Source organism: Lampris incognitus, chromosome 4 (genome assembly GCF_029633865.1).
Source record: "Lampris incognitus isolate fLamInc1 chromosome 4, fLamInc1.hap2, whole genome shotgun sequence".
In the NCBI taxonomy this organism is placed as follows: Eukaryota; Metazoa; Chordata; class Actinopteri; order Lampriformes; family Lampridae; genus Lampris; species Lampris incognitus.
In genome coordinates this window covers 39,351,787-39,366,643 of record NC_079214.1, presented here as the reverse complement: position 1 = coordinate 39,366,643, position 14,857 = coordinate 39,351,787, and the positions used below count along the sequence as shown (strand labels likewise).

At 43.1% G+C, this 14,857-nt stretch overlaps 1 protein-coding gene across 1 annotated transcript in view; it reads left to right on the top strand.

Annotated features, from left to right (window-relative positions):
• Positions 1-894: 894 nt before the first annotated feature.
• dnaja2a (DnaJ heat shock protein family (Hsp40) member A2a) overlaps positions 895-14,857 on the top strand; it is a 37,163-nt gene continuing 23,200 nt past the window's right edge. The window contains exons 1-6 of the mRNA XM_056278301.1: positions 895-1,030; positions 2,228-2,287; positions 4,646-4,875; positions 5,147-5,227; positions 8,389-8,522; positions 8,653-8,849. Coding sequence (XP_056134276.1) covers positions 953-1,030; positions 2,228-2,287; positions 4,646-4,875; positions 5,147-5,227; positions 8,389-8,522; positions 8,653-8,849 — 780 coding nt within the window. The 5' untranslated portion in view covers positions 895-952. The remainder of the gene's footprint in view (positions 1,031-2,227; positions 2,288-4,645; positions 4,876-5,146; positions 5,228-8,388; positions 8,523-8,652; positions 8,850-14,857) is intronic.

The window sequence follows — 14,857 nt, the reverse complement described above, 5'->3', positions numbered from 1 at the left end:
CTGTGACTACACTAATGATATTCAAACAAAGTCATTATATTTAAGCGCTTTGAGTGGCTGTTGCCGCTAGAAAAGTGCTATATAAATGTAACCCATCCATCCATCCCACTGTCTGATTGACCTCATACACAACAAATAAGTCAGACTGCGAATTTAGTCTGAAATGTCACAGGCTTTACTTATCAGTAGCAATTATAACAGATAATGTGTGAACTAGCAAACTCAAAAGGGGATTTTAAATAAGATGTCTTGTACTTCTCGGTAAATCTCCAACGAACGGGATGAGGCAGCAGTGATGCTGCGTTCCAGACAACTCGGAAATCATGCTTTTCCAACGTTCCACCAGAAAAAGTACAATGGAACGCCACTCAAAGTCGGCGTTCTACTCGGGGCAAATCCATCTACCCCGACTTCATGGAGAAGCAGTTGGCTGACGTCACACAACAATGGGAGCACCCATGGAGGCACACAGTGTTAGTGGTAAACCATCAACTAAGGCAACGTAACGTATATTTTTGCCCGTATTTAATTACAACAATACATACTACCATACAGGAAAACCTGTTCTGCATGTGAATTGATGTCAAAATATGTCGACAATTGTTATTAAGTAGATGGTTATGGTGAACAATCTCTGAAAGTTATATCTATACAAAAATTATTCCTGCACTTCTGACAATTCAAATGTTTATATACGTCCCATTAAAAACACCAGTTTATCACGGTCGACCATGGTTTTGTTTACGTTTGGCGTCGTGCACTTGTAACGCTTGGAGTTCATTAAATTGAAATTGAAAAGTTCCGATCTCGGACTTTGAATGGAATGCAGCATGACACAGAGCGCCTCGTCTGCCGGAAATGCGCGGCTAAGAAGAGGAAAAAGAAACGGTTCGCCGGCTCTTTTTCTTTCTCCTATCCTCTACCCGGCCGAAGGACTATCCTGACTAACACCATGGCGAATGTTGTCGACACCAAACTATATGACATTCTTGGCGTGTCGCCTTCTGCCACCGAGAATGAACTGAAGAAGGTAATTATTTACCGTAGGAGAGCGTGAGTTAAACCGAGATTTATTTCTGTGTTCAATTTTGAGCCGTTAATAATAACACGAGCAGGAAATGCGTTGCTATGAGCATCCAGCTAATTTTAGCTACGACATAGCTAACCTGTTCGGCTAGCTGGCCTAGTAGTTAAAATTGTCGCTAATACGTTTCAGGGTATTAAAAAACCTGTATATTGCTTAGCCAACCGACTATCTGCCTTTGGCTAACATGTGTGGCCGTAATTGGTTTTACTCACTATAGTCGGATACGCATTCGTGTCTTTACCCTGCGAAAACGCAGTAAGGTAACGCAAGCGAACGTAGTGTTAGCTTGCAGGTTAGAACGTAACAAGTCCACGCTAGGTGCTAAACCTAGCTGTTTGTCCCATGAGCGTGACAAAGGTGATGGCAACCGCCAGGCTTCTATTGCCACAGTATTGTGTGTTAACCGTGTCTAGGACACTTCTATAATTTTCTGACACAATTATGGTTGAAAGGATGACTAGTATTGTTAAGGGGAGTTTTAGGAAACTAATTTATTGGGTGACGAGACGTAGCTCTTACTCAGTCAGAAGCTTTTACAAACACATGACGTTACCATTACTAGCTTCTGTCTCCTAGAAACCGGTACATTTATTTATTTACTTTTAGACAAATGGGACAATACTACCAGGGATTCGTTTTCGATGGTTTGTGCTATCTAACACCAGATACCTTGTAAATGTCAACATTTGGTGTATCGTTTCAGTTTTTCCAATAAAGAATGTTTTTATGAATGTTAGCTATGTAAGATAATGCTAATTAGCAAACACATGTTTATCTTGCTAATAGTCGTCGGACATTTTGAACTGCGTTAGTTTGACGACAGAGGTTTCACCATAGGGGGATTCAACAACAGGCAAATTAACCTTTTGCCCAAACTTAAAAACATTTTAATTTAAATGGCAAACCTGGTGAATTAGTGAGTTCAAAAGCCCCAATGTAAAGTAACTAATTTAGCTAGATTGCTAAAGCTGCTAGCAGGTTACCTGTCGGCTACATCCAGCGGTTAGTTTCTGAGGCATCGCCTGTGTCAGTGTTTTCGAGGCGACATGAGAACAAAAGCCGGTACGTGAGCCATTTCGGCGTTTGTATTCCAATTGTTGTGTTGCCACTTAAATGAATTTTGTTATGTGTACAATTTAGGCATACCGGAAACTGGCAAAAGAATATCACCCAGACAAGAACCCAAATGCTGGCGACAAGGTAAGGATTGCACAGCTGTTTTGATTGGCTTAAAGAGAGGGGTATTGCGAATGTATTGGCCCGTAACCAACCACTGGTAGGGAGCAGTAGTTAGATTTTGCCTTTCCCCTCAAAGGGTTCAAGTGTGTAAACTACGTTTAAATCAAGGAAAAAATGACCAAGTGCAAGAAGCAACTCTAAGCGGAACAGATTCCCCTATATTCATCATGGGTAATTTTAACCACACTGATCTGAGGTCCGAATTCCAGAAATACCACCAGCTGGTACATTGCCACACCAGAGGAGAATGGACTCTTGATCACTGCTATTCTACCATCAGAGTTGTGCCGTACAAGCCCCTGTGCACTACTCCGCAACGGAGACCATTACATGTAGTGATTAAACTGACTCCCACATACAGGACACTACAGGTTATAGACAAAGCCCAGCCCCATTGACCCTAAATTCCCAGGACAATTAAATGTTCTACGCAAGATTCAAATCCCAAAGGAATCCTCCCCTACCCTATTTACCCCAGCAATCACTTCTCACCCTTCCACTTCTCACCTCCCCTCAGCTAACCCCCAACCTTGCATGCTCAGTCTGCCTCTCTCCCCTCACACTCACCACTCCACTTTCCATCTCCGGGCATCAGGTCCGGTCCCTCTTTAAAAGACAAACCCCCCGCAAAGTTCGAGGCCCAGGCATGGTGTCACCTGCTGCCCTTAAATACTGTGCCAGTGAGCTGGCTAAATTTTTCAGACATTTTCAACCAGTCTTGAACGTATGCAGAGTCCCTTGTCTGTTTCAAATCAGCTGTCATTATCCCGATTCCTAAAAGGGAAAATCATCATGTCTGAACGACTACAGACTGGTTGTACTCACTACTATGGTTATGGAAACATTTGAACGCCTGGTCCTATCCTACCTCAAAGCCTCCACTGAACATCTTATGGAGCCCTTGCAGTTTGTATACAGGTCCAATCGCTCAGTAGAGGATGCTGTAAACATGGGGCTCCACCACATCCTGCAGCACCTGGACAAACAACACTTATGTCAGAGTCCTGTTTGTGAACTTCAGCTCAGCCTTCAACACCATTATCCCAGACCTCCTCCATAGCAAACTGACCCAGCTGAGCATTGACTCCTCCATCTGTCGGTGGATTACAAGCTTTCTTGCCAACAGGAGGTCATATGTAAGAATCAGCGCTTACCTGTCTGATTGTCTCACAGTTAGCATGGGTGCCCAGCAAGGCTTTGTGCTATCCTCCCTGTACACCAATGACTGCACCTCTGTTGACCAATCTGTAAAATCCTCAAATTCGCAGATGACACCACAGTGGTAGGCCTCGTCACTAACCGATGAATCAAACTACCAGAGGGAGGTTGACCACCTTGTGTCATGGTGTGCTAGCAACAAGCTGGAGCTCAACACTTAAAAAAGTAGAGATGATTATGGACTACTGCAAAGATGCCCCAACCCACTCCCCCCTGGCAATTAATGCCACTACTGTCACCGAGGTGAAATCCTTCAAGTTCCTGGGTACTACTATCTCCAACACACTAAAATGGGAAAACATCACCATCCTAGTCAAGAAAGCGCAATAGCAGATGTTCTTCTTATCTGAGCTGAAGAGACTCCACTTCTGCCTACACATTGTGGTTCAGTTCTACAGGGTATCATAGAGCACATCCTGACCTCATCCATTACTGTCTGGTCTGACTCTTGGACCTGCTTGCTCTAAGGCCAGACTACAAAGAGTCGTACGCACAACTCGGGGTCATTGGTTGCCACTTGCCCTCTATCAAGGACCTACACAGCTCCAGAGCTAGGAAACGGGAAGATTGTGGCTGATCCCTCCCATCCAGCCCACAGTCTGTTCATAAGACTGCCTTCCCAACGACAGTACAGGTCTATCAATAATAAAATCACACGTCATCAGAATAGCTTATATCCTAAAGCGGTAGTCCTTCTCAATACCTCCTGAACTCTTGAATGTTGTATTTCTGTATTTATGTGGTACCACTGTGCCTTCAATATTAATTACTCAAACTGCATTACCACATGCCCACTGTGAATTTTATACATCATCTATCATTTAGTATTTATTTACATATCCAAGATGAGACTTGCCGCTCATCCAAATATTTTGAGGGGCTTGAGTTATAGGGAGGAGTTATTTTGCTACCCAGTAAAAAAGTGTAAAGCTGAATACAGGAGATACCAAGATGAAAATAAATTAGATGGTCATCAATCCACAATATCGTAACACACCCATTTACATAATTGTAAAATACACTAAGGTAAGCAGGGACTTTCTTTAATGGGTCACATTGGTTAATTTTGGCTATATTCTTCATCTCTCCCATTAAACACAGTTCAAAGAAATCAGCTTTGCATATGAAGTGCTGACCAATCCAGAGAAGAAGGAACTGTATGATCGCTATGGGGAGCAAGGCTTGCGGGAAGGAGGTGGGGGTGGTGCAGGGATGGATGACATTTTCTCCCACATCTTTGGCGGTGGCCTCTTTGGCTTCATGGGCGGTCAAGGGAGTCGCAGTCGGAATGGAGGTCGGCGGAGAGGAGAGGACATGGTCCATCCTCTGAAGTAAGGCCATATTTTGGGACCTTTACATTTAATGACAGACTGTGTCGTGAAAATGTTTTCTGTTTGACATATTGTCATATTCACTATCCCCTGGCTGCTGGATAGAAGGCTAACCTAAACCTCTATACTAAGACTTCTGTTAATGTGTGTGTGTGTGTGTGTGTGTGTGTGTGTGTGTGTGTGTGTGTGTGTGTGTGTGTGTGTGTGTGTGTGTGTGTGTGTGTGTGTGTGTGTGTGTGTGTGTGTGTGTGTTACAAAACTTTGTCAACAGGGTGTCCCTCGAAGACCTTTACAATGGGAAAACCACCAAACTACAACTTAGCAAAAATGTTCTCTGTGGCACTTGTAATGGGTAAGTTGTAAAGACACGATCCTTATTTACTTGCGAGATTATACAATGTCAAGGTTTCCATATTTCTGCTTTTATCATCACTGATTTAGGGCTGTCAGGATAACATCATTTGGAACTTTAATAAAATACTAGTGAGAATTTCAGTGTTTGATACTATATTCAACACCACAGCAAATGTATTGAACAGAATATGGGCTTATATGAAATGCAAATCTGTGAAAATCAAATTTTGTATGTGGAAATGCAAAACATGCAAGTTATTGTTTTCCAGCATATGCACGCAGTTATGATTCCACAATTAAAAGCAAAACAAAGACATGAAAGACATAAAAAAGGGGACCAGAGGGTGTGCTCCAATTATCGGGGCATCACATTGCTCAGCTTCCTTGGGGAAAGTCTACTCTGGTGTGCTGGATAGGAGGCCCCGAAAAAAGGTAACCAGAGGGTGTGCTTCAATTATTGGGGCATCACATTGCTCAGCCTCCTTGGGAAAGTCTACTCTAGGGTGCTGGAAAGGAGGCTCCAACTGATTGTCGAACCTCGGATCCAGGAGGAACAGTGCGGATTCTGCCCTGGCTGTGGAACAATGGTCCAAATCTTTACCCTCTCGGAAGTGCTGAGGGAGGCATGGGAGTTTGACCAGCCAGTCTACTTGTGTTTTATGGACTTGGAGATGGCTTATACCCGTGTACTCCTGGGCACTCTGTGGGGGGTACTGCGGGAGTATGGGGTACCGGTGCAGCTACTATAAGCCATCCGGTCTTTGTATAACCAAAGTGAGAGCTGTGGCCACATTCTCAGCAAAAAGTCAAACACATTTTCGGTGGGTGTTGGAACTCCGCCAAGGTTGTCCCTTGTCTCCGATTCTGGTTGTGATATTCATGGACAGGATCTCAAGGCGCAGCCAAGGTGAGGAGTGTGTCCGTTTTGGGAGCCTCAGAATTGCATCTCTGCTCTTCGCAGATGATGTGGTTTTGTTGGCTTCATCAGAATGCGACCTCCAGCGTGCACTGGGGTGGTTTGCTGCTGCGTGTGAAATGGCCGTGATGAGTCAACACCTCCACGTCTGAGGCCGTGGTTCTTTACCGGAAAAGGGTGGATTGCTCCCTCCAGGTTGGGGATGAGTTGTTGTCTCAAGTTAAGGAGTTCGGGGTCTTGTTCACGAGTGAGGGTAGGATGGAGCGGGAGATTGACAGGCAGATTGGTGCAGCATCAGCAGTAATGTGGACGTTGTACTGGACCGTTGTGGTGAAGAGGGAGCTGAGCTGGAAGGCAATGCTCTCAATTCACCAGTCAATTTTCTTTCCAATCCTCACCTATGGTCATGAGCTTTGGGTAGTGACCAAAAAGGTGAGATCGCGGATACAAGTGGCTGAAATTAGTTTCCTCCGTAGGGTGTCTGGGCTCGGCCTTAGAGATGGGGTGAGGAGCTTGGACATCCAGAGGGAGCTCGGAGTAGAGCCGCTGCTCCTTCACGTCGAAAGGAGCCAGTTGAGGTGGTTCGGGCAGCTGATTAGGATGCCTCCTGGGCGCCTTCCTTAGGAGGTTTTCTGGGCACGTCCAACTGGGAAGAGACCCTGGGGTAGACCCAGAACTCGCTGGAGGGCCTACATGTCCAATCTGGCCTGGGAACACCTTGGGATTCCCCAGGGGAGCTGGAGAGCATTGCTGGGGAGAGGGACATCTGGAGTACCCTACTTAGCTTACTGCCACCGCGGCCTGACCCCAGAGAAGCGACTGATGATGAGACAAAGACATGAGTATTTTGCATTTAAGTCTTACTCGAGAAAAAAAAAACTAACATGGCATTGTTGTTGACGTGCTATCAGTCAATGGTGTCAAATTTATTGCTACTGGAGAGTGAAATGCAATTGTCACATAGATTTCCACGTTAGTTTGGATTGGATTTCAAAGTTGTAGAAAAACCCACATCTCATTTAGGACAAACAATGTCACCACATTTGTGGTGATTTGTATTCTTTAGTTGTAAAAATAAAGTAAAACAATCGCCGCTGTTTTGCTTAACTTGGGGCATCTTTATTGTACACATGTTGGACAACAGTTGTGTGTGCATTGCATTTTAACATGTTGGATCATGTTGATTGCTTTCTGTATAGGCGCAAATTCTGTTCGGTTAAAACAAAAAAGCAAACAAAAAACAAAAAAATTATAGTACAGTGTATATGAGATGGAGAAAGATTTGTCTTCCTCCAGTCCTCTGTGTGGGTGTGTCTGAGCGCACTGTGGGCTTTCTTTCTGAGCTTGTTACAAACCATCTTCAGGGCTCCAGACTAACTTTTCCACTCAGTTAGTCGCATCAGCACATTATTTGGCCGCACCTTTTTCTTTTCTTTTTTTTATAGCATGGTATTAATGCCTTGCATGCTGATTAATATAAACTGGGCATAGGCCATGTCGTTGGCATAGATTGGATTCACATTCAACCCATTCATCGGTGTGATCTGGTATTGGAATTTTTTGTACAGGAATACCTCTTTCCCTATGTATAGACAGTGTTGAAATTGATGACCATGTCATTCTCCTCCGTTCAGTGATTATTCATGTAACCACTGAAAAGTAGTTGGGAGGGGCTCAGTGTTTCAGGTCTTGCATTGGTCCCTGCATGTTTTGTGTTAATGTCGTGTAACTTCAAAGTTTCAAGCTTCAACTGTTTTAACCCAGTAAAAAGTTTAGAGTTGCTTACAATACACAGCATAGCTTTCCCTTCATACTGCAATCATGGGTACTGTGTTAGCCATTGTGGTTGAAAGTAGTACTTTTTCTTCTTCACTGGCTCAGTCGGCCTCTCCCTGCCTACACTTTCATCATCAGTGGTGTCTAATTCGGAACCTCTTGTTGGCTCTTCTGCCACACCAGTCTCCTCCTCTCCCCTCATTTTGCTTTTTAAAATAATCAGCTATGGACCGCTTCATTTGGAACAGGGTAACAGCGAAATGGATTGTTACCAGATTTGGAGGATTTAGCAGATTGCGCATTCGTGCCACTTGCACAAATGCAACCACATAAAATTTCAACTCGTACACTCGCAGTCTGGAGCCCTGAACTTTGGTTCTCTTTTGTGCAAACTGTGGAATAGCAAGGCTAATAAACCCTGGGCATCCAGGTTTTCACTGTCAATCCATGTCTTTGTGTTAATGCAGGCAGGGCGGCAAGACAGGCGCTGTACAAAAGTGTGTGACCTGCAGGGGACGGGGCATGCGCATCATGATCAGACAACTGGCCCCAGGCATGGTTCAACAGATGCAGTCTGTTTGCACAGACTGTAATGGCGAAGGTAAGGGACATACCATTACATTGAGCAGTCACAACAACATATTTTGTTCTCAAGCTTTGCTGACAAAGCATTGCCATTTTCTGCAAATGGGATTGATGTTGCCCTTTTAACTTGCTTTCCCTAATGCCAGGTGAAGTGATCAGTGAGAAGGATCGCTGTAAGAAATGTGAGGGAAAGAAGGTGATAAAGGAGGTAAAGATTCTGGAAGTACATGTGGACAAAGGCATGAAGCACGGCCAGAAGATCACCTTTGGAGGGGAGGCTGACCAAGCACCAGGAGTTGAGCCTGGAGATATCGTACTTGTCTTGCAGGAAAAGGAGCATGAGGTAGGTTGACGGCAGAAAAAACCTGCCAAAACTTGTAACCTTCATTTTTTTAATCGTCTCAGTACCTGCCCCCCCCCCAAAAACAAAAGAAAAGTGAAACCTTAAAGAGAGACTGACATGCCCTTTCAGAACACATTTTTTAACATTGGGAGTTTGACTCATAACCAAAAATAGGTGTGGTTTTATGAACTCAAAGCTACTGGTTACTGTCTTCCTGGGTGGGTGAGGCTTGGTACCGCTCATCACATGCCGTACAAGAAAAAAAGAGAAATTCAGTGGCGTGACGTTTTGAATCACAGATATATAGATAAATAGATAGATAGATATATAGATCGATAATAAAGTCTCAGCAAAATAGCACAAACTCGAGCCAAGTAGTTAGCAGGAGGGGGTGAAAGAACGGCATCTCTGTGGTTTTATAGCATCTCGCTACGGACACACCCTATATGCAAATTGACTGGTGTCTACGTATCCATTGGCACAATTTGTCATTGGACACCATCTACAGTCAATCACAGATATCTCTCGAGTGGCCGCGCTGTTTTGGCCACTGAATTTCTCCATGGTCACATTCCAACTCGGAACATAGCCTATCAATAGGAATTTTCAGATTTTGATGTCAGTATCACATTAAGTATGAAGGCAATGGCTTTGCAAAGAAGGGAAATACTTAATGGCAAAACATTGCAGATTTATATAGTAAGTGACCCAACTGGAACAGTTTTTTGATGTTGCTTTGATCAACATGTTTTTGTAGCTCATGTACTTTTCCCTCCCTAAATTCTATTGTCAGTCCAGAAGCTGCTACCCATGATCTTTGTCACAAGAGAGCATCCCTTCCTAAATTCTATCTATGTCAGTCCAGAAGCTGCTACCCATGATCTTTGTCACAAGAGAGCATCCTCCACCACCATGTTGGGGAATTTTTCCAATATGTTATTCAAAGTAATGCTCCCAATAGAGTTGGGTCAGTTTCCAGTTTGCCTGCCCAATTTGGTGTACGAGCTTAAACCAGTTTGATTTTATGCAAGCCGGCTGAACCAGCATTAGTCATTAAGGGACGTTGCAAATTAAAAAGTAGCCTACCTCAGCAGCCTGTGCCGATGGTGTCACAACGCCAAATCCAACTTGTATTATGATAAACAATATGACAATGCAGTTGACATATGTTTGTTTATAAGCAGACTAACAGAGCCAGTAGTGTCTGGCGGGCTGTGCATAGTTTGAGTCAAGCTGGTACCATTCAGTGGTAAAATGACGTTGGTGCTGAGCCGAGGCCAGCAACAAGGAGGTCAAATTTAAGTAGACGTGGATTGGGGGGGAAGACGCACACGGTGTGTTGGTTTACTTTGGGGGTGACAAGAGAGACGAGATATGGTAGAGTTAGTGTCAAAGAAAATGAAAACTGTGCCAATATGGCACCATTTTAGATTCGAAGCCGATGAAAGGTGAGCCAAAAAACATCGACAAGGCAACGTGTAAAACAGGTGCCTCAAACTCAAATTACCTGGGGGCCACTTGACAGGTGGTCTTATTGAGGAGGGCTGGTGCAATAGGGATCAAGAAAAAACTGTTCAGCTACATAACTGTCACATCGTTTTTTTATTATTTAGCGTTTTTTCAGTTGTTTTTTTTTCCTCATATGAATAGGTACAGTTGTGTTCAAAATAAAAGCAGTGTGTGTAAAAAAAAAAGTGAGTAAAGCTCAAAATCCTTACAATAGCTTTTATTTCCATACACGCAAATGCATTGGGAACACTGCACGTTCTATTCCAAATCAAAACATGAACAAAAAAAATTATCAAATTTGGTATTCCTTTACAGAAAGTGAAGAAAAAGGGATATTAGGCTGTTCAAAAAAATAGCAGTGTCTGCATTTTTCTTTACAAACTCAAACATTTACTGTATAAACTGAATTTTTTTTAAAGATTTAGCTTCCCTGTGAATCACTGAACTAATATTTAGTTGTATAACCACTGTTTTTGAGAACTGCTTCGCATCTGTGTTGCATGGAGTTGGCCAACTTCTGGCACCTGTGAACGGGTATTCCAGCCCAGGACGATTGGACTACATTCCACAATTCCTCTGCATTTCTTGGGTTTGCCTCAGAAACAGCATTTTTGATGTCACCCTACAAGTTTTCTATTGGATTAGGTCCAGGGATTGTGCTGGCCACTCCATAATGTTAATCTTGTTGGTCTGGAACCAAGATGCTGCTCGCTTACTGGTGTGTTTGGGGTCATTGTCATGTTGAAACACCCATTTCAAGGGCATTTCCTCTTCGACATAAGGCAACATGACTTCTTCAAGTATTTTGATGAATCTAAACTGATCCATGATCCCTGTTATGCAATAAATAGGCCCGACACCATAGTATGAGAAAAATCCCCATATTATGATGCTTGCGCCACCATGCTTCACTGTCTTCACGGTGTACTGTGGCTTGAATTCAGTGTCTGAGGGTCGTCTGACAAACTGTAGCCCCTAGACCCAAAAAGAACAATCTTGCTTTCATCAGTCCACAAAATGTTGCGCTATTTCTCTTTAGGCCAGTCAATGTGTTGATTGGCAAATTGTAACCTCTTCAGCACATGTTGTTTTTTTCAACAGTGGGACGTTGCGGGGGCTTCTTGCCGAAAGCTTGGCTTCACATAGGCGTCTTCTAATTGTTACAGTACTCACAGGTAACTTTAGACCTTCTTTGATCTCCCTGGAGCTGGCTGAGTCTTTGCCATTTTGGCTGTTCTTTGATCCATTCAAATGGTAGTTTTCTGTTTTCTTCCACATCTTTCGGGTTTTGGTTGCCATTTTAAAGCATTTGAGATCATTTTTGCAGAGCAGCCTATCATTTTCTGCACTTCTTTATATGTTTTCCCCTCTCCAATCAACTTTTTAATCAGAGTACGCTGTTCTTCTGAACAATGTCTGGAACGACCCATTTTACTCAGATTTTCAGAGAGAAATGCACTAGAACCAGCATGTACAACATTTGCTGCCTTTGTCCTTAAATAAGGGCCACCCGTTTGACACCTGTTTTTTCACAGCTGAATGACCTCCCTGATTGAACTCCACACTGCTATTATTTTGAACACGCCCCTTTCAATAATGATTCAGTTACACAGAATCAGCAGCATGCATGTCATGACTGTTGGGTCTGTTGGTTTTCTATTACTCTGCTACCCTTACTAGTAAGTTATTTGCCATGTAGAAATATAATTTCTACCAAAAACAGTGATTGATCTGCTTAGTGATGTTGGACTGCTATTTTTTTTAACGCAACTGTAAATATGTACATAGTGTAGCCTGGCCTAGGCTTACAGATTTAGCCTACTTCTTGCCAGAAACCTGGCACTTCTGCTGACACAGGTGAGGCACATTTGCTTTCAGGGACTGGGCAGTGGACACCTTGAGGATAGCCTGGAGATGTTCATTAGTCAGTCTGGACCTGTGCTTTGATTTATTAAAGTTAATAGTTGAGAACAGTTTCACACAGATAAGTGCTGCCGAAAAGACACGTGACCTGCCTGAACAGTTTGGACAACTGTGGGAATGTTTTGGGAAGCTCTCTGAGAAACTGTCCAAGCATCTCCTGCTTTGCTTGTGCTTCTCTGAACTTTGCCTTGAGCTCAGTGTTGCACTGCAAGTCTGTGAGCTCCATTTGAAATGTGCTTGGAGCATTGTCCACATCAAAGCAGAAGGGGTCTGCAAATAACTTGAAAGTGGTGCTGTGAGTCTTAAAATCAGAAAAGTGATGCTCAAACTCCAGTTGCAGATCGTCAATGGCCATCACATACTCATCAGCATTGACTGGCATGTGAGGAATTGGACAAATCTTTTCTCTGTGAGCTGTGTTTTCCATAATCTGAGTTTCGCATAGAAGACTTTCACACTATCAAATGCTAGTGACAAGTTGGTCTGGTCCCTACAGTTTTGAATTAAGAGTGTTAAGTTTCTGTGTGATATCAACTAAGAAAGCTAAATCCATAAGCAATTTGGGATATCAAGTTCAGGAACATGTAGCCTACCTTCTTTCATGAATTCTCTGATCGCCTCCCACAATTAAAAAAAACCTTTTCAGGACCCTGCCCCTGCTCAGCCAGCACAATTCTGTGAAGTACAACACATCTCCATATATTGCATCTATTTCCTCCAGAAACACACACAACTGACTGTTTTAAACCTCTTGAGCTGATGTAATTAAAGCATTTCACCACAACAGTCATAATACAGTCAAATTTCAAGAATTTGATGCAGAGTGCCTGCTGATGAGTGCAGTGCAATTGCGGGATCTACATTCTCCTCCTCCAGCTTTCTTTGAATTAGTGCTACAAGCCCATTTTTTCTTCCCGTCATTGATGGGACACCATCAGTGGTGATTCCAGCCAATGTATTCCAGGGTAGACCTGCACCCTCAATTGCATTGCACAGCGCCTGAACTATATCTTTGGCTTTAGTCTTTCCCTGCATTGGATATAAAAATAGCAGTTCTTCTGTTAACTCAAAACAGTCATTGATACCCCTTACAAATATATTAGTAAGCTGAGCATTGTCATTTACATCTGTGCTTTCATCGAGAGTGCCAAAGAATAGTCCGTGAAATTGTTTGCTTTAGTGCACAACTGTCTGTAAAATGTTGCCTGACAACTAGATGATCCATTCTGCTATTGTATTTGGGCTGAGACTGGCGTTTCCAAATAAAAGTGTCATCTCTGGGCAAACGATATTGGGTACCTGCAGCAGCTTGCAGTCTCTCAGAAACTCCCTCCATAAATGGCTTCTCAGCCTTTGCTATTGCCTCACGTACCACATTGCTAGCTTCGACAGCTGCATCAGTCTTTTTGGCTTTGTGAAAAAGTTTTAACAGAACAAGACTTTTTTGAAAGTGTGTTGCCTTTATCTCCTCCTCCTTTCCTTTGAAACCGCTCATACTCTGCATGTTTAGTAGTGTAATGTTGCTTCAGATTGAAATCCTTCAGGACGGAAACTTTAAATTCAGTTAAGAAGTAGTCACATGTCCATTTCTCTTGGAACTGTCATTGTTCCTGGTCAAGTTTTCTTTTGGCATTTGAAAGTGAAATTTTTACAAAACATCTGCAAGCAGTGACAACAATTTACGTTGGCAAGCTCACATGAGATATTTCGCAGTGGGCTAGCCTACTGGGTTTATGTACTCGCGTTGTCTGGCTACAGTGTGCGTGTGTGTGAGAGAGTGCTGCAAAACTGACATGCTATGTCATCTGCAACTGGCCTCACAAGAAATCTTAACGGAGTACTTAGAACTAGAAACACAAACGTTTAAAAAGAAAAAAAAACACAAAAGTAGTATGCAAAATGGATACAAAGTCTGGATCTCTTAATAAATCTAAAACATAGTGCAGCCTGCACAAAACTGCCTCCAGCCCGTGGGCCGGTAGTTTGAGACCCCTGGTTTTAACACTACACTTTTTATGTAGTGTTTATTGGCGCTTGGCAAACCAGCTTAGAGGTGCATTGCCACCAACCGGACTGGAGCCGCTACACTTGCATTCAGTCTCATTATGTTCCACTTGGGAGCGGCTTCGGAGTTAAGTGCGACTCCCAGTGGTAAAATTTGGTATACTGGTTCGTTGTTTGGCTTAATATGAAACTGGTTTGAAAAATGTTACATCGGCCCAACCCTAGTTCCCAAGTTTAAATCCAAAAGACTTTCCTTTGATGAGAACAGATTTTCTCTCTCTGCCTTCTCTGGTATAGACTTTTTGGACCAACAGGCAAGTGGTTGTTATTGTAAAATTGGTGCTGGTTAGAACAATTGAATGACCGCTGTGCCTGAACAGAAGTGTCCAGCTGGTGAGGTGTGGAGCTTCAGATCTGTCACCTGGCTTAATGGTCAGTGTTGTTGACCAGATTGTCTTGACAGAGCAATGCTGCTAGAGCTGTGTACAATAGAAGGTGAAATATGTGAGTTATAAATTTATGATCCACTATTGCTTCCCCAAATTTGTATACATGAAGAATATTGCTTTGAG